This window comes from Triturus cristatus, chromosome 7 (assembly GCF_964204655.1).
Source record: "Triturus cristatus chromosome 7, aTriCri1.1, whole genome shotgun sequence".
Classification (NCBI taxonomy): Eukaryota; Metazoa; Chordata; class Amphibia; order Caudata; family Salamandridae; genus Triturus; species Triturus cristatus.
The window spans coordinates 143,368,373-143,389,055 of NC_140590.1; the positions used below are offsets into that span (position 1 = coordinate 143,368,373).

Genomic DNA, 20,683 nt, shown 5'->3' on the forward strand with positions numbered 1-20,683 from the left:
TCTGCCACACACCTGCTGCCAAGCAGTTCATAAATACAGTGGTACGCATTGTGCCAGCACAATCTCCTGCACAACACAGACTAGCTGTACACTTCATCTAATTAGTATAGAGAACCCCTATTAAAAGAGCTGTTTTCTGGAACTGAGGCTGCATTAGGTTGGTTTGCAAACTTTATCATCGCCCACAGACAGTTTTATGGCTTTAGAAGCAGGAGCAAGACCACTGACTCATTGTCAGTAAAATTGCTCTCCCTACCTCGCAGCTCCACCATTAAGTGAGGCCTCCCCCGAGCCGCTGCACCCTTGCGTGTTGGTGTTCGAGGCCCTCCTCCACCTGCAGGTTTACCTGCACCTCATCCCTGGTGGTCCAGTGGACCTCTGTCTCCTTTCTCTCGCACCGCTTTCTCTCTCCATTTCACTCATTTTTTTTACCATCAGCTCAATTTCTTTTCTGCACTTTTTCTGCTTTTCTGCTCTATCTCCCTGGTGGTTCAGTGGACCTCTGTCTCCTTCTCTTGCTCCTCTTTCCCTCTCCGTTTCACTCGTTTTTTACCATCAGCTCAGTCTCATTTGTGCACTTCCCTGCACTTTTTCTGCTTTTCTGCCCTATTTCACTTTTAGTCCTTTCTTTCCTCTTTATTCCTCCTTTTCCCTATTTCCACCTGTTTTGACTGCCGCTGCTGCCCCCATGGCCCCTCCCCCCCAGCACGACCAGCTCGACCGGTCCCATCTGGCTCCCCTCCCCGTTCCCTCCTCCCAGCTGTCCAGCCCTCTCCGACCCCTACTTAATGGCAGCAGCTGCATGGCCGCTCGTAGTGGGCGTACCACTGGCGCGCCAAAGACAAGCCCATCTGCATCCGTCCATGACCTGACCGCGACCAGCGCCAGGAACCCTGGACCCCTGCCCCGCCAATGCTTTGACCCAGCAGCACTCTACGCGCTCAACCCAGGCCGCAACAACAACTGCACGCTAGCATCACCAGCCAGCACCCATGGACCCTTCAGCTGTCACTACTGCTGACAAACCTACAGCACCGCCAGAAACACGGACCCAGCACAACTCGACCGCAAGAACACACCCGAACCAAAGACCCTGCAATGCATCCTCCTCAACGTCTGATCCCTCTGCAAACACGCCACAGAAATCTGGGACCTCTTCGACAGCACCACCCCGGACGTAGCGTTCTTGACCGAAACCTGGACCAACACCACCTTGGGACCATTCATCGTCATTTCCATTCCCCAAGGATACAAGATCTCCAGGAAGGACCGCCACACCCGGATGGGAGGAGGAATCGCCATTGTCCACAAATCCACCCTCCACCTGAGCACACTCCCCGACGAGCCCTCAAACATGATGGAACACCTAGACTTCAAGATACTGACCAGCCCGACCACCACCCTCCGAGGAACCCTCATCTACCAACCCCCTCGACCCCGCAGACCATTTGCCAACTTCATCACGGACATCATCTCCCCATATGACATCACATCCACCAACTACACCCTACTGGGAGACCTCAATTTTCACCTCGACAACCAACTGGACCCCAACACCACAACCCTCCTGGACAACCTCGCACTTAGCAGGACACACCCTCGCCCCCTTTTCACAACAGGAAACTCCATCACCTTCAGCTACACCACCGAACTTCCATGGACTGACCAGCGATGCATCCACTTCGCCGTCAGAACACCCACCATCCTCAGACACCAGCACCTGCTCTCACAAAGAAACTGGACCAGAATCACTGACGACCAGCTCACCTCCTCACTCAGCAACTCCATCCCGACCATCGCGGAAAATGATGACCCCCGACACCGCAGCCTGACCCTGCACATATGGATCTCTGACAGCGCCAACACCATAGCCCCCCTCAAGAAAAACAACAACACCGATGGCAAGAAATCCAGATGGTTTACCACCGAACTTCGAGAGTCCAGACGCACTTGCCGCTGCCTTGAAAAGGCCTGGAGGAACACCAAATCCACAGAAGCACACAACTTCAGAGCCGCGATCAACGCCCACCACCAACTCATCAGAAAAACGAAGAAAAAAGCGATTGAAGACAGAATCTCCACACACGCACACAACAGCAAAGAACTCTTCAACATCATCAAGGAATTCGCCCAACCCACCAGCGAGTTGACTGACATCCCTCCCTCGCAAGACCTCTGCGACAAACTCAGCACCTTCTTTCACCACAAAATTAAGAGCATCTACGATAACTTTGGTGAAGACAACCAACACACTGAACCCCCACCAACCACCCTGACACCCTGAAGCCAGCGATTGACAACTGGACAGCCCTCACCACAGAAGATACACTGAAGATGATGAAGTCGATCCCATCAGGGGCCCCCACGGTTCCCTGCCCCCACCACATCTTCAACAAAGCCGCCAACACAATTGCACCCATGCTCCGCCACTCCATCAACTGCTCCATAGCGACCGCCTGGTACCCCGATGACTGGAAACACGCCAAAGTCAACTTCGTCCTGAAGAAACCCTCAGCGGACCCCGCCGACCTCAAAAACTACAGACCCATCTCCATGCTCCCGTTCCCAGTGAATGTCATTGAGAAAGCCATCAACAGCCAATTCGCCACATTCATCGAAGAGCACAACATCTTCAACTCCTCCAAATCCGGCTTCAGAAAAAACACAGTACGGAAACCGTCCTCCTCGCCGCAACAGATGACATCCGCACCCTACTGTACAACAGAGAAACAGTAGCCCTCATCTTCCTCGACCTCTCAGCGGCGTTCGACACAGTCTCTCACTGCACCCTAATACGCAGACTCCACCATGCAGGGATCCAGGACAAGGCCCTCAACTGGATCCGCTCCTTCCGCTCCAGCAGAACGCAGCGGGTCAGCCTACCCCCTTTCCTCTCGGACCCTACACCAACCACCTGCGGAGTCCCCCAGGGGTCCTCCCTAGACCCTACGCTCTTCAACGTCTACATGGCTCCGCTCGCCCCCATTGTCAGAACCTACAAACTCATCATTGTGTCATACGCAGACAACACCCAACTCATCCTCTCCCTCTCCAATGAACCCAACACCGCCAGACACAACTTTCGAGAAGGCATGGAAGCCATCGCCAAATGGATGAAAAACAGCTGCCTACAACTAAACATCAACAAAACAGAAGTACTCATCATGGGCCCACACCCCGACACCTGGAATGATACCTGGGGGCCCCCAGCCCTAGGAAGCCCGCCCACCCCCATGGACCACACACGCAACCTGGGAATCATCCCGGACTCCGAGCTCAAAATGGATTGCAAGTTCAACTCCATCTCGTCCTCCTGCTTCCACACCCTCCGCCTCCTACGTAAGACCTTCAAATGGATCCCCCTTGAACACCGAAAGACCGTCACTCACGCCCTGGTCACCAGCAGACTCGACTATGGCAACGCACTCTATGCTGGAAAAAACAAAAACTTCACCCGCAAGCTCCAGAACATCCAGAACGCCACTGCAAGACTGGTCCTCAACCTGCCAAGACATTGCCACATCTCCAAGCACCTGGGCACACTTCACTGGCTCTCCATCGAGGCTAAAGTCACCTTCAAGATGCTCACCCACGCACTCAAGCCCTACAAGACACCAGACCAGCATACCTGAACAGCCGACTCCAATTCCACGCACCCCAAAGGACCCTACGATCAGCCCAGCTCTCCTACACCATGGTTCCCCCCACCAAAAAAAACAGATTGGGAGGCCGCTCCTTCTCTTTCCTCACGGCCAAAGTCTGGAATGCCCTTCTGCTCCACCTTAGACAGACAACATCGCTTTCCATCTTCGCTAGAAACCTCAAAACCTGGCTCTTTGACAGACCCCCTCCTTGATGAACTGGAACATGCACCCCCCACCCCCAGCACCTTGTGTCAGGGGCTGAGCCCAGGCGCCTACCAAAGATACGTTAGGACCACAACTCCCAGGATTCTAGGCGGGAAGGAGGAGTGGCCACTGTGGTTAAGTACGAGCGCCGAGATCCCGCAGGTGCGCGTAATTCTGCCCATTGGATTCACTGTTAGTGGAGACTAACCTGAGGAATCGAGAAACGTCGGAGCTACGACGAGCAAGGGGAAACATCCTGCATACCTCGCGGTAATCCGGATTGGTCGGGAGGTATGGATGGACAGAGCCTTTCGTTGCCAAAGACAGAGGTCGCGGAACGCTGACGTAAGCGTTACCGCGTTTGCCGATTCTGGGGAAAACAGAGTTGGAAGCACTCCGTATCGCGGGACGCTGACGGAGGCGTCACCGCATTTGTTGTTTCGGGGAGAGACAGAGCAGAGGTCGCGGAACGCTGACGTAAGCGTTACCGCGTTTGCCGAGTCTGGGGAAAACCGAGTTGGAAGCACTCCGTATCGCGGGACGCTGACGGAAGCGTCACCCCGTTTGTTGTTTAGGGGAGAGACAGAGCAGGAGTTCACCGGGCTCACGGATCGAGCAGAAAAGCAGTGTCCTTTCTCCGGACTGAGTGAGAAAACAAGAGCCGACGCCAACTACCACATTGAAGGACAGGAGCGGGTTGACCTTCGGCAGTCCAGGAACAGCTGGAACACTCAGGTAGCTCACCCAAGGGGAACTGCACTGTGCGGGACACTAGATTAGTGGTTGTAGAAACCACGAGTGTAGGGCACGGGGGGGACAGAGCGAGACTGTGACTGTTCTCACCAGGCACTCGGTGCTAAATTCGTATGAGCGTATTCTTTTGTACATATAGAGTAGGTTTAGGTTTACTTGGACGGGGAACGCTAGTAGTTCTCCATTACGTTAAAGGGAACTCGTGGGGGGGCTTATACAGAGTATTGTTCCTACTGATGTTTTGGTGCTTGGAGGGGGTTTGACCCTGGGGCGCATATTGTTTGTGAGGCATGATTATTAATGCCAGAGTATGAGTTGTGTGGACACATGGACGAGGCATATCTAGCGAGACCGAATGAGAGTAGGAAGCCAAATTACTGTACTGTGTGTTATGTTTTCATTATGTTACAGGTATCCTAATCCCCGCAGTTCCCATCCTAATTCCCTTTCCCTCGCCTGATTGCCCTGGTACTCTGTATTTCATATTCAGAGCCGGGGACGTCGGGAGGTGGACCACTTGTGCTTCGCTCAACTCAACGGAAACACAGGGGATCGCGACAGAATTACGCGCCCAAGAAATATTCCGTTTGGGGGTCGGGTCAAGCACAAGCATGGCCTCGCTAGACGAAGTGTTACAAGCCCTCCTGGTGGTACAACAGGAATTGGCTGCTTCAAAAGTAGAAACAACAGCGCTAAGAGACAGGCTAGAACGTCAGGGGCGCAACCCGTTTGACGCCACGCAGTCGTCGACACCTATACAAGTGAACGTATCACCACCCATACCCCTGGCGAGCCCGGAGAGGTTCTCGGGAGACCCCCTCAAAATCCAAACCTTCCTGACTCAAATAGCCTTGCACTTTTCATGCAAACCAGCCTCCTTTCCGACTAATCATTCACGAGTGGCGTTTGCTATATCATACATGGCGGGGGACGCTGCCAACTGGGCAGTCCCCTTGGTCAAATACAACGACCCTCTGTTATCGGATTGGAACGCTTTCAGAAGCGAGTTTGAGAGGGTGTTTGACAGAAGGGCCACTACTCTGTCAGCAGACAGAGAATTATTGGGACTCCGCCAGGGTAAAAATGATTTGGTAACGTATCTAACTCAGTTCAACCGGCTTGTAGCGGAAACAGCGTGGCCAGAAGAAAAGCGTATGTCCCTTTATTATCAGGGTTTGAGAGATGACATGAAGGACGTGCTGGCGCAAATTGATCCGCAGCCTACGACATGCACCGACTTGATGAACCTTACGCTACGATTAGACCATAGATTAGCTGAGCGGAAGGGAGAGAGGGTTTATGCGCACGTCGAGAAAGCGGAGAGAGGACCTAGAACCGCAGGGGCATCCCCTGAATCCCAGACAGTACCCATGGAAGTGGGAGCAATCAGAGCCCCGTTATCAAGGGTCGAGAGAGAAAACCGCCGCATAGCCGGTCTATGCATGTATTGCGGCAAGAAAGGTCATTATGTTCGTGAATGTCCCGTCAAACCTAAGAAAGGGGGGTACGCAGGTACGAAGAAAGTAGCAGTAGTCACAATACAGGCGTCACCATCCGACGAGCGGGCCTCAGATCCATTGGATAAGGAGCCCGCGCAGCGGGTCTTGCAGTTACCCTCGTTAGCTGTGGTAGAGTCAGTTGCCTCCGAATCTCACGTTGTTTTGACAATGAAAGTAACGGTGGGAACTAGGGAGCACGAGATAGGAGTAATGGTTGACTCCGGAGCCACCGGCAACTTTGTTGACAGAGGCTTAGTACAGCGGCTGGGGTTAAGGCGCATCCCGAGAATACATCCCGAGATGGTGTGGGCGGTGGATGGGAAGTCTCTTAAATCAGGGCCCATCACCGAAGTAACAGACTCTCTAACCTTGACCAAACCAGGGCCCTTATGGGATCATGTGGAACAGGTAGTGTTGAATATTATCGAAGCTCCGCAATATGAGGTGATCCTGGGCATGCCTTGGTTGACAACCCATAACCCCTCGATCAATTGGAAACAGAAAACAGTGGAGTTTGACACAGAGTATTGCAAAGAGGCGTGTGTCAATACTCATCGAACTCACCTTTTGGCACTCACTCAGGGGTATCACCTTAGTACCGCAGCAGAGAAAGAGACGATCCTCCCAGCAGCATACGACAAGTATCGGGAGGTGTTCAGTGAAAGTAAAGCCGAAATCTTGCCACGGCATCGCATGTATGATTGCCAAATAGACTTAATCCCCGGGGCTGTATTGCCCTCTTGTCGAGTTTATGCCTTGTCTGACCCAGAGACTGAACATCTGAGAAAATATTTGGAACACTATGTTGAGATAGGGTTCATCAGACCTTCCTGTTCTCCGGCCACTTCACCCCTTTTCTTTATAAAGAAAGCCAATGGTGACTTGAGAACGTGCATCGACTATAGGGTATTGAACAAAAACACCGTCCGCAATCGCTACCCTCTTCCTTTCATCCCCGTCTTGCTGGACCAGGTGAAGGAGGCAACCATATACTCCCGCCTGGATTTGAGAGGGGCGTATCACCTGGTCCGGGTAAGGGAGGGGGATGAGTGGAAGACGGCGTTTAAGACGCGGTACGGCCTGTTTGAGTACAGGGTAATGCCCTTTGGATTGTGTAACGCCCCGGCCGCGTTCCAATTCTTCCTCGATGACGTCCTCAAGGAGCTCATTGATAAAACGGTGGTAGTGTATATCGATGATATATTGATATATTCCACAGATCCCAGAGAACACATCAAGCACGTCTCACAAGTCCTACACAAACTAGGAGAAAACAATTTGTTTTGCAAGTTGAGCAAGTGCGAATTTCACGTAGAACGGGTGGAATTCCTAGGGGTGGTCCTGAGTCCCTCAGGGTTGAGTATGGCAGAACGAAAAGTAGCAGCAGTACAGGAGTGGCCCATACCTAAGACAGTGAGAGATGTGCAGTGTTTCCTGGGCTTCTCTAATTATTATAGAAGGTTCATCTCTCACTTCTCCCAGCTGGTCTCGCCTCTCTCTAGGTTGCTACGCAAAGGTCATCCGTTTTCCTGGACACCTGAGGCCATGCAGGCCTTCCGCGAGTTGCAACGAGCCTTTACCACGGCACCCATCCTGCAACATCCACAATCTGGAGCACCTTTCGTGGTAGAAGCAGACGCTTCAGACATCGCGGTAGGGGCCGTGCTTTCACAGAGAGAGGCTCTGACGGGACAATTACATCCGGTAGCCTTCCTGTGCCGGAAATTAACAGCAGCCGAAGCCAACTACACGATCGCCGAAAAAGAACTACTGGCCATCAAAAAGGCGTTCCAGGAATGGAGGCACTACCTCTGGGGAGCTAAACACACAGTAACGGTGTATACCGATCACCGGAATTTGCAGTACATGAAAACCGCTCGACATCTCACACAACGACAGATGCGATGGATGCTTTCTTTTGCGGGCTTTGACTTCGTCATTACGTATCGACCAGGGTCCGCGAATCAGAAAGCGGATTCTCTATCGCGTCAGGAGGGGGGACAGGAACGTCGTCCTGAGGAGATCAAGGCCCTCATTCCCTCGGAAAAGGTGATCTGTGTAGTGCGGGCCGACAGCTTTTTGAACTCCGTCATACAGCATCGCACTCTGGTTCAATGGCTTCAATGGGAGGACCAGGAGGCGGACAGACACATAAAAGAGGGGTTACCCTTTTATCGGGATCGCCTGTTTGTTCCTTCGAAGGAGCTGCAACGCCAGGTATTGTTTGGTGTCATGAGTCACTGACAGCTGGGCACCCCGGTCGTACCAAATCACTACACCTTCTGCGACGACACTTTTGGTGGGCATCCATGGACACGGATATCCGTCGATGGATCCAGCAGTGCGAGGTCTGCGCTCAGGCTAAAGGAGAACATTCGAAGGCTAAAGGCAAATTAGTCCCTCTGCCGACTCCCGCTGGGCCCTGGCAAGCCATAAGCATGGACTTTGTGGTGGGTCTACCCATGGACCAAGGGTGTGATGCGATCATGGTAGTAGTGGACAGTCTCACCAAAATGGGTCATTTTGTCCCGTGCAAGAATCTACCCTCCGCCGGTCAAACGGTCCAGCTATTGTTGTCACACGTGGTACGACTGCATGGTTTTTCAGGGGTGATAGTGTCGGACAGGGGCCCGCAGTTCATTGCCCGATTTTGGAAATCTTGGTGTAAGGCCTTGCAAGTGGAGGTGGCCACGTCCACCAGCTTCCACCCGCAGACGGATGGCCAGACCGAACGTCTTAACCAAACGCTCAAGACGTACCTCCGTTGCTATGCTAAAGAGGCGAGTACGTCATGGGTGTCTCTTCTATGGTTAGCTGAACTCTCATACAACAATGCCTGGCACAGCTCCATCAAGGAATCCCCTTTTCGGGCTAACTACGGTTATCATGCCAAGACGCTCCCTTTATCCTTCCCGACGGCCGTGAGCGCTCTGCCTGCGCTTGAGAACCAGCTACAAGCCTTGGGGGACATACATCGCCGTCTGAGAACGAATCTTGAGAGGGCCAAGAGTCTGTACAAATCCTGGGCGGACCGTAGTAGACAAGACGGACCCTCGTATCAACCAGGCGACCGAGTGTGGCTGTCCACAAAGTACCTTCGTTTTAAGGTACGCAGTACCTTCCATCCTCGATTTATTGGTCCGTATTCCGTGGTGAGGCGAGTGGGAGCGGTGGCATACAGGTTGGCCTTACCGGCCTCTTTGCGAATCCATCCAGTGTTCCACGGCAGCCTCCTGAAACCGGCACTGGGGGCTAGGAGGGTGGCTCCGCCACCAGTGATCAGAGACGGACGGGAGGAATACGAAGTTCGGAAGATCCTGGATTCACGGATGCGGAGGGGTCGTCTATGGTACCTCATCGCCTGGAAGGGATACTCGGCTGAAGAGGATTCCTGGGTTCCCTCCTCGGAGGTGCATGCTCCCGCAGCGATGCGTGTCTTTCACGCCCGTTTCCTGGACAAGCCTGGTTCTAGGAGGCACTTGGGTGGGAGGCATACTGTCAGGGGCTGAGCCCAGGCGCCTACCAAAGATACGTTAGGACCACAACTCCCAGGATTCTAGGCGGGAAGGAGGAGTGGCCACTGTGGTTAAGTACGAGCGCCGAGATCCCGCAGGTGCGCGTAATTCTGCCCATTGGATTCACTGTTAGTGGAGACTAACCTGAGGAATCGAGAAACGTCGGAGCTACGACGAGCAAGGGGAAACATCCTGCATACCTCGCGGTAATCCGGATTGGTCGGGAGGTATGGATGGACAGAGCCTTTCGTTGCCAAAGACAGAGGTCGCGGAACGCTGACGTAAGCGTTACCGCGTTTGCCGATTCTGGGGAAAACAGAGTTGGAAGCACTCCATATCGCGGGACGCTGACGGAGGCGTCACCGCATTTGTTGTTTCGGGGAGAGACAGAGCAGAGGTCGCGGAACGCTGACGTAAGCTTTACCGCGTTTGCCGAGTCTGGGGAAAACCGAGTTGGAAGCACTCCGTATCGCGGGACGCTGACGGAAGCGTCACCGCGTTTGTTGTTTAGGGGAGAGACAGAGCAGGAGTTCACCGGGCTCACGGATCGAGCAGAAAAGCAGTGTCCTTTCTCCGGACTGAGTGAGAAAACAAGAGCCGACGCCAACTACCACATTGAAGGACAGGAGCGGGTTGACCTTCGGCAGTCCAGGAACAGCTGGAACACTCAGGTAGCTCACCCAAGGGGAACTGCACTGTGCGGGACACTAGATTAGTGGTTGTAGAAACCACGAGTGTAGGGCACGGGGGGGACAGAGCCAGACTGTGACTGTGCTCACCGGGCACTCGGTGCTAAATTCGTATGAGCGTATTCTTTTGTACATATAGAGTAGGTTTAGGTTTACTTGGACGGGGAACGCTAGTAGTTCTCCATTACGTTAAAGGGAACTCGTGGGGGGGGCTTATACAGAGTATTGGTCCTACTGATGTTTTGGTGCTTGGAGGGGGTTTGACCCTGGGGCGCATATTGTTTGTGAGGCATGATTATTAATGCCGGAGTATGAGTTGTGTGGACACATGGACGAGGCATATCTAGCGAGACCGAATGAGAGTAGGAAGCCAAATTACTGTACTGTGTGTTATGTTTTCATTATGTTACAGGTATCCTAATCCCCGCAGTTCCCATCCTAATTCCCTTTCCCTCACCTGATTGCCCTGGTACTCTGTATTTCATATTCAGAGCCGGGGACGTCGGGAGGTGGACCACTTGTGCTTCGCTCGACTCAACGGAAACACAGGGGATCGCGACACCTTGAGACCCTTAGGGTGAGTAGTCGTGCTTAACAAATGCTTGATTGATTGAGAAATGTTCACAATAATTGTGTGTTTAGCAACGTCTAAATAGTGAAAATCACTGCCATTTCTGGCGGCCTTAGCCCGGCCTGCAAACAGATGCAAAGAATTTAGCCCCATGCATAGTAGAGTTCCTGGTTTTAGCAGCACAGCTGTTTGCCATTGAGGTTTTACCCCATCCGACACTTGTATTCATTTTTTTAGTACATGCTTATAGTTACAGGACAAGGGCCCAATCGTTTGAGCTTTAGTGTACCCTCAACAAAATATTTTGAGTGAGAACGTTGGGGGTAGAAATCTCAGTGGCAGCTGCTTGGAGTCCGAAGTGGTGGAAGAGCAGGGGGAATAAAATAAAATAAAAACCACTGATAGAAAAAGAAATTAAAAGGTATAAAACATTACTTACCTGCAGCTGCAGCCACCGCCTTGCTCCTATCTCGATCCTAAACTTCGGCTGGTGCGCACTGCGCAGGCTCCCAGATGCCAATCGCAATGCTGCTCCCATGCTGGGTATACCATTACCCAGCATGAAAGAAGCACTGCAATTGGTCTTAGCGGCCTGGCTCTCAGACAGGGCCTGGGAGCCCATGCCTTTTCTCCACCTGGCTGTGCAACACAGTTCGGCTTAGAGAAATGATAAGTGCGCATGTCGGTTTGGCCATCCTATGACGGCCGGCCAAACTGACATGCGCACTTAGTAGTGCTCATCACTCCTCCTCCCTAGTGTTATCATTAGATTGCATAGCCCCACTCCACTCTATGACTCTGCTCACTGGCAGGTGAAATGAAAAAATAAAATTATAATAAAATTGTTGTGCCAATCAACAGTGGAGCGACACTAACCCGCCATAACGAAGGAGCCTCCCCAGGGAATCCTGCTCTCCCCTCCCCTCCAAGGTGTTGACCGGTTTCACACTTGGCACCTCTGGACTCAAACCAGTCAGCTGTCTTCCCTTTTCTGGTGGTTTTGTCTTCTGGAACGAAGGGCCAAGCAGGATCTTCAAACCTGTGATGCACCCCTCACAACTACAAGGTCGAAGCGGATATCAGTTTGCGGACCTGCCTAATCATCCACAAAAAGTATAAATTCATAAACGTATGTTTTTCTTGTAAAAAGAAATCTTTACTGTACATTAATATATTGTCTGTGACCTAAGTAGTGACTCAACACTCTTTCTTTATGTCCCTTTTTTATCTAAATGGTGCAAACAGGCAAGGTGTAGTCCATCAATGTGCGACACCGCCATACTTGACTCTTGCACATAACATATGAAGCATAGAAGAAAATAGAAGCTTGACATAGTAATACACACATTACATTACTCGTCAGCGTAAAATCATATTTCTGGAACACGAGCATCCGAATCAGAAATGGGAGCAAATGCTTGGACTATCTACAGAAGTCTTTAGAACAAAGTTTTAAAATGAGCTAAACTTCCTTGCAGGATTAGCATGGGTTCAAAGCCGGATGTTCAGCATCTCTGTAGAGGCATAAAACCACACACTGTACACTAGTGATGTAGGTGCCGCAACGCATGAAACACAATTGTTGGAACTACAAATGAAAAGTCAAAGGAAGTCCCTAGTCAGGAATAAATAGACCATTCCTTCGACTTTCAATACATTATGAGCAGATTTCAAAACTCCATCTGGTATGTAAGATACATCATGTGAAGTTTTTTTTATTTTTTATCTTACAGAGTTTTTATACCGCAAACTTGACCTGAATCGGGTATCAGAGCGCTTTAGATAGCACCAGTTGCATTACATGAGGACACCTTAATTTTTTTTTTCTTGTTAGGCACGGGGTGATTAAGCAATTTGCCCAGAATCACAGGATGTTCAGCGTCATTGCCGAGACTCAAACCCAGTTCCCCAGATTCTAGGTCAACCGCCCTAGCCATTAGGCGAACTCCTCTCCCCAAGTTGAAACTGAGCTGTCATGTCAAGTGGAGGACATGACATTATGCTAAACTTTCATATCAGCTTTTATCAAGTGCATATCATTTCAAGCTTGTCTTAAGACTGATGTAAGTCTCATCTTGGGCCACATTTATACAATACAAATAATATGACCCACTAACATAGAGAGCACAGTATGGAGTGAACCTTTTTTGTTATTGTCCACTATACATCATAAAGTATCCACATCCCCACATTATCTCAAAAATGAGTTCCATGTTTAATAGTGAGGTGCATTGATGGTGTCTTTGAAATATGAGTTCAAGTTCAATGTCCCCACGATGTACATTTATGGCTTTTGTATACCTTCTTATACATTTTCCTTAAAAAGGGTATACACACATTAAATTGAATAACAAAAACTGAAACATGAAGAATACAAGCCTTCATTCATCACAACTTTCAAGTACAATATGAAACCTTGTAAATTGCAACAGAGTTTTGCTTAATGAGGTTTTGAGAAGCTCTCAATTTCACCCATGGAAAATTTTGCATAGATTCCCAGATTACCTTCATTTTTGCCTCAGCAAAGTTTTTCTTTGCATAATGACGTGAAGTTTACTCTAATCGAACCCCAATGTGCTGGAAAATGTATGCAGAATGTCTCTGTGTAAGCTTACTTTTGAATAACTTTTATGTGCACAGCAGTATTACGTGTCGGAAGATCTCTCGCTATTTTATTGTTATGTATGTCTTGCAGAACCATTCTATTTGCAATGAATAAAGAAATTATTGCAAAAGTTGTGCTTTTGAGGTGAATGTTGCAAAACAATGTTGCAAATTTCGCAAATCTGCAAAGATTACCACAGAAGTTTTAAAGTAGCAATAAGGTGTGTAACATTGCCGACTCCTAGCGAAAAATCATCCACAAATTTGTTTACAGTGTGTGGCCACCACTAAATATAGAGACTGATAAAAGAAAAAAGTATTATTTATATTCATGTATGTATACATTAATATAATACCTTAGAAAGATAGAAAAACATTTTAGGAACATTTACATAATGTACTTACACTTCCATTTCTATAAACCCAAGTTTCTGAATTTTGACATCGCCTAAAAAAATGCTATTTTATAAAATTGCAATGATAAAGGTCTAAATCAGTGGGCTATTCAAAAGAAAGGTCCGTGTCTTACCAGTGGTAGCTTATGTTTTGTATTCATAAAAGTGAATTTATACCTATAAAAGGATTTGGTACTTAACGATACGCATGAACCTATCGGCCACAAATGAGAGGGTTGTGTGACCCAGAATCGGGATGCCTGCCTACAAAGACGAACACTCCCAAATTTGCAAGTTTTCACAAACTATTGGCTGGCTCGAGAAAAAAAATATGATTTGCTCCTATTAAGGCCAGTAGATATAAATATCCAGGGAGGGAGTGGGGAGGGTACACGCCAAAAAACTGATGGGCGTTGAGGGAACTATTCTACATTTTGAGATTGGAAAAGAAGCAAATGCACTTGTCAAAGTGAGAAAATACGTTTGTATCATTGTGGTGATGTTCCCATGAGAACTTTTGAAATTTTCAATTAGCTATCAGAAATCTTAATTATGTTATTATCCTTCCTCGCCCAGTACGTTTTCAACAAGGTGTGTCCACATACCCATCAGGTACCACCTGATCAGGGCAGGCAAACAAAGAAAACAAATATGTTCCTTCCTGCTCTGTACTCCCCTTTGAGCCCTTCCATTATTCCTCATTTAGTCCTTCATCTGTGAGGTTAAACTAAAGCAAGAAACCCATGTTATATCACGGATATCTTTTGTGAAGTTCATGTCTTTTCAAACTCATTTCATGTAGAATGTTAAAAAATGACATCTAAAGTTGGAATCATTCCATATTTCGTTCACGTTTTGTCAAGTTTGTCACATGTTGACGATGTCGTGTGTATCCCAACAAAACGTAAAAGTAAAAAAAAAAAAAAATGGCAAAGTTAGTTTTGTATTAGTCAGGTTTAACCTATGTGAAGCTCAGTGCCAAATCAAGTTCATCTCTGGTCAATTTTATGTCAAGTTCATTTCCCATCTCAGGTTAACTACATGTATAAAAAACACACATGATTTTGGATTTGATTTTGAACCATGTCAAGCATGTGTATGTCCCTTGGTGGTCATGCTGTGTCAACATCATGCTCTGAACATTTCAAAGCTTCAGTTCTGCGTAGTCTACGCTGAACACCTCTGTATCTGACTCGGACTCCAGCTCCGTCTCTTTGGGCTTGCAGGTCAGGTTAACGATAGTTGCATACTTGATGTCATCATTCGTCTTGTCTGCGGTGTTTTCATAGTCTATGTTGGCTTCTCTTACCTGGAAGAAACTCATAATCCAGTTATGTCAGATGGATTGTAATTGATTGCAATATCATCATGTAACATATTTTGGTACATTTTCTGGCATGCTGAAGACATTTCTGGTCTAGTTGAGACATACAGTACTTATTTTAACAAACTGAGAGGATCTATTACTCATGCTGGCGTAGTGGCCCATTAAGATTAACCATTTGGTAAAAGAAAGTGTGAGCTTTCTCTTGGTGATCCATACAGGAGAAGTGGGCAGTTCATAAGTAAGATCTATGAGTCATTTCATCAACATTTTTAAGGCCAAGATTTATCTACAGAGGGCTGAACGTGGTTGTTTTGACTACCTCTAAATCACTTTGCAAACCATAAAAATGCCTTACTTTTCTTGTGTACCATGTGCCAGAAAACTCTAGGCTGGGGAATGGATTCCGTGTCATGTCATTGGAACATGGGCCTGCTTTTTACATTTCCCCTTGCTTCTCTCTCTTTTGCAGGGTCTTAAAGATGACAGGAATGGATAGTAGCTCAGATCTTAGTGTGCATATCAACTGCAGGGTCTCAGTTCTATGTTTATTCCTAGTGGATTCGTCGACAGGTTAACCACTCAGTGAGGTTGCTGCCCCTCGCAACTCAAATCCGCCTTCACTTGCGCTTTCTATTCCAAAACGTTAAATAATACATTTTGATGTGCTCAATACTAGGGGTGGGCGGAATTTGCGTAGTCGCGCTATGCAAAGCTTCCGCGAAACGGTAAAAAATCTCAGGGAGCACGCAGAAATTCCGCAAACACACGGAATTGCTTGTTCCGCCCGATCGCAATGCTTTTTTCCTGTTTGGGAACGCTGTTTGCATGCTCAGGGGAAATATCTTGCGAACACGCATTTTGAAAGCGCGAACAAGCAAAAAATTCCGCGAAGCAGCGGATCGTGGAATTTTGGGTAATTCCGTTCTCCGCGGAAAGCGGAATTGCCCAAATTCCGCGAGTGGGACGGAATTTACCGCCCAATCATAGTGGTGGTGGTATCACAAATTAACCTACAGAGCAACTAAGTATACATCTATTCCATGAATCAACTAAGGAAAACGATCTGACAAAACAGAAAACGATTCCTTAAGGTCAACAAATGTGTGAGGAAATAGACGTTGCTGTCGATGTTTCGGTCTGTGTTGGCAATAAGACCGTCAGACCATCTTCAGGACGTAGGGTTGATTGTGAAACCGAAAAGTATCCTTATCAAATTTCTTTATGGAATAGATGTATACTTAGTTGCTTTGTAGGTTAATTTGTGATACCTCCAGCACTATGATTGCTTGATTTCTATTGTACTTTCCTTGTTTATATTTGTGTATATATTAAATATATGTTTTTGAAGAAAAGTCCGCCCGTGTTACCAAATTCATGGTTTTGAGATAATTGTTCGCACAATAATCACTACCCTTCTAATGTTTGATTAATCCCTAGTTAACCACTAATCAGGGTTGAACAAAAAAATAATCTTTCTTGATAGAACTTTTGAATTTAGTTAAGAAACAAAATCCCTTGTAGGCACTCTTCAACTTGTTTCTAGCTTTATCGCCCAAGCCCCCAAGGGTATATTGGGATTCTCCCACTCCTTTTGATACAAAAAATATCATAGGATATAAGTGTGAAGTTATCATGGTTAAACATATTTGACATCCTAAAGATATCTTTGTGTCCAATATATTCTACCAATATATGTGCAGGACAATATTTTTATAAGTCACAATATTTGTGTACTCTGTGTGTATTTTAAAGCCCAGCAGAGGTCTTCACTCAATGCCTTCCAGGAACTTTGGGTCCTTAATCTTTGTAGAGTGTTGTTTGAAAGTTTGAAAATTATTAGTTTCCAAACGTGAGCTGTCATCTTTTGCCAGTCTCCCAATTTCTAATCCTACAATAACATATGCACACACACGCCAGAGAACAGTAATAATACTGGTAATAACATCACTTCTAAAAGTGCTACTATCACTGATGCTAATAGTGACAAAAATCATAGTACTGATGATAATAACCTGATAACAAGAATAATGACACTAGTGATGACTATAATAATTGCAGTACATCAACAATCCAATGTATCTAAAATCAAACTACAGACTGATCTCTGCCCAGTAAATCCCTGATGGGTCTGTGGAAAGCCATCAGCTGAGCCCGGACTTCTTGACAGACCTGACAAAATCAGAGCTAGAAGAGACACCTGCTGTCACACATATCCTTGATGGAAAAAACTGTACAGTTTCATAAATGAGTGAGGATGTGTATGTCATGTACCCTCTTTTGGGTATATAGCAAAGGGTGTGTAGGGAGAGGAGGATGACCATTATATGTTGTCCTTTTTTAATAATTTAGATACTGGTTGGTTTACAGCAGAAAATTGGGCGAGCGACTGGAGAACATATGTGGGATATTTTGATGTCATCTATCAGGACACTTGGTTTCATCTGGTGCTTCCCTTCTAAGTCAGTTGATTATTTCAGAAAGGGCAGGAAAAGCAGTGTCCTCCTGACTAAAATGTAGACTGGAGAGACTTCCTAAACCTAGGCTTAAAATAGTATTTCTGCTTTCCTATTTGAGATCTTCATTTGATCTTCCTGTTGTGCTTTGACACTGGCTCTTGCATTCACATTATTAATGCCTGTCTGCAACCAGATATGAGCAGGAATATGTGGCTAGAGAAGGATCACTCAGTTGATCTCTACAAGTTGAATACTCTTGGGATTGTCTTGCATGGTTAAGGGAATCCTGGAGTTGCTATGTTTTATGTGTCAAATGCAAAGTGTTAACGAGGAGGCTTTTGCTTCTGTTGTCTCATCTTTCTGATTGCATTTACAACAACTCAGAAAAGAAGTCTGTTTCCCTGCCACGTCAGACCTCCTTTCAAATGCACTATGTTTTCTACCTATGCTAAGCTCTACAGGAGTGTAGGTGAATGTCATGTCAAGGCACAAATTAAGGAAATTCATCTGTAGCCTTAAAAGAAGGAGAATGCAGATCAGCAAATTATAAAATATACAACACACCACCTAAGAGCACCATATGGCAGGGGTTTGAGGGAACAAGAGGAATGTGTGGGCAAGTCATCATCAAAGAATTGGAAAATACCAGTTTTGTTGCTGCTAAAGTCAAGTTGAAAGTTGTCTACAAGGTGCCAGTTTTAAATTGTTCGAGCTGTTTCTTTACAGAACTAAGTATGCAGACCAGAAACTGGATGAAGTGTAGGGATTATCAAAATCCATGGAGTTTTTTGTTTTAGCAGTAGTGTAAACAATTCAAGAAGACACCTTGGGAGAAAGGAAAGATGATGTGGCTGGCACAGAAGGGAGTTAGGTGAAGCTTATGTTCTTTAACTAAGTCGGCAGGAGTGGGAATTGTTTAGAAGATTTTGATCTGATTATGGTATTGATAATTTCACCTCTAAAATTGCTAGGCGATTTATTAGTGATAGGTTAAGAATTTTTTCAAGGTGCAATATTGAAGGGCTTAACACTATTCTCTTGTTTTTAAAGATCTCTTGTCTTCATTCAGCTCCTTGGCATAACAGCATAACTTGTTTTGTTTTCTTTCAGTGAACAATGACTTGGAAAACAATTGCGTATTTCATGTGCCAGTGACCATGATATCCTCCTAATCCTCTATATATTGAGTTGGCTAAATTTGTGAGTTCAAGATTCTTGATTGTCACAAATTACTGTCTCCCAGCTTTTAGTTTGATCTATATTCTGAATTTTCAGAAGAACAGCAAAGAAAAGAACTTTGTAAAAGGTCTGACCGGTTAATAGCAAAGAGGCCATCGGCCAGAAAGTCTTAAGGATGTCTTTTTGTCAATATTGAGATCTAGTGTTACCCCCTTTGGCATTAGTGAGGCTTGATGCTGAGGAGAAAGGACAGGAAAAACAGAGACAGATGTCATTTGAATGTATCCAAGGCAGACTGAATTCACCTACATAAAATATGTTATTTTAGTGTTTACATTTTTCAAACATTGTTAAATGAAAGAGTCATGATATCTTTAAGGGTGAAACAAATGAGCAGCCTGGTGGAAACAGAAGAATTCTATAAGAAGGCATTTTTAACATAGAGAAGGCTTTGGACAACGTCCACAATTAAATGAGTTTTTCATAGAACAATGTCATGTGGCCACCCATCTGCTGTTAGACATCAAACCGTATGATAGAACAGTTGGAGGCAGTTGATCGATGATGAGTTTAGAGGATTTGTTGGGCCAGGATCAGTTAAAATCATACTAACACCATCAAGTGTAACAATATTGTCAGAGATTGCCATTTTATGTTCTGTAACCCATCTGAAAATGCAAAGTATGCATTTTATGGAGATCATTGTGATGTTAGTATGGGAAGACTCCAGGAAAATATCACGGAGGCTTTTGTAGTTGACACATCTGATAAAGGATTGATACTTGAGGAGCAATGGATTTTGTCTACCTGCAGTGGGAATGTGAGGGACTGATGTGTGAGCTGTGTGGCAGAGTTGACAGTGCTGCTGAGAGGAAAGGAATTATGTTCTCATTGGTCAAGATAGTTTATTTCCTTTCTGAGTTGGCAAGAGGGCTCAGAGTTGGGCACGCTATGAAGATATAGTAACTAGGGATAACAGTGAGGCTTTGATTGTATTGTTCAGAAAATATCTAGCAAAAGAAAACTTATCAAAAATACAGTGTCATTGCTTAGAAATCTATCTGCATCAGAATGAAAAGGAGCTAATCTTTGAGGACAGTGAATTAAAAGCAGAAGCAAGATTGAGTAAAAGTGTACAGTTGTTTAGGAGCAACAGGCCAGAGTTAATTGTAGCTGTTAGCACCAGTCCACGTAGGTGTAGTAAACATAATGCCCTCTCTGTTTGTAGGTCTTTAGAAAAAATATAATAGTTTACTATAAGCTTGACGCTTCTAAAAATTCGAAATAAAAAGTACTATAATGATATTTCCAGCGTGGGTGTATTCTTTATTTCAATCTCAGCATAGTACGAATCAGTGGACATTCAATCAGAGGTTACCTGTGGGGGCTTGTGCAGTTTCTTAACAACGCTATAAATTGGCGACGAGTCATCTCTTTTCATAGTCATACTGCTCCTGTTGTTGATGCAGGCCCTGCAACATTTGCAAATTGTGTTTTTAGCAGGATATTCCATATCGTGGTGAAGAGCACTGTCACTGTCTTGAAAGAGCACTGAACAAATTTCCCCAAGGCCACCAGATGAATTAATTGTGCTTTGCAATGCAGTAGGCAGTGTAGCTAGAACAATTCATGCTGTTAGGATGTTTTCAATTCTTTGGTGAGAACACGCGTTGTTTACAAATGATCATAGTCATTCAGTGATATGTTGTTTTGTCTGGGATGATGTTTTCCACTCTAGTGGAGAAAATTCTGATAAATGAGAGTTACATTCAATAGATGACTTTTAGTACAAGTTGAGGGTCAGAGGTAGCTACAAAAATACTCCAATATAAATGTGCTATACTGAG

The 20,683-nt window shown here is 46.4% G+C and overlaps 1 protein-coding gene across 2 annotated transcripts in view; it reads right to left on the bottom strand.

Annotated features, from left to right (window-relative positions):
* Positions 1-13,074: 13,074 nt before the first annotated feature.
* LOC146809060 (B-cell receptor CD22-like) overlaps positions 13,075-20,683 on the bottom strand; it is a 500,036-nt gene continuing 492,427 nt past the window's right edge. For both annotated transcript variants that reach the window (XM_085615862.1, XM_085615861.1), the window contains exons 13-14: positions 20,215-20,308; positions 13,075-15,183 (exon numbers count right to left, since the gene is read on the bottom strand). In XM_085615862.1, coding sequence (XP_085471988.1) covers positions 15,019-15,183; positions 20,215-20,308 — 259 coding nt within the window. In that variant the 3' untranslated portion in view covers positions 13,075-15,018. The remainder of the gene's footprint in view (positions 15,184-20,214; positions 20,309-20,683) is intronic.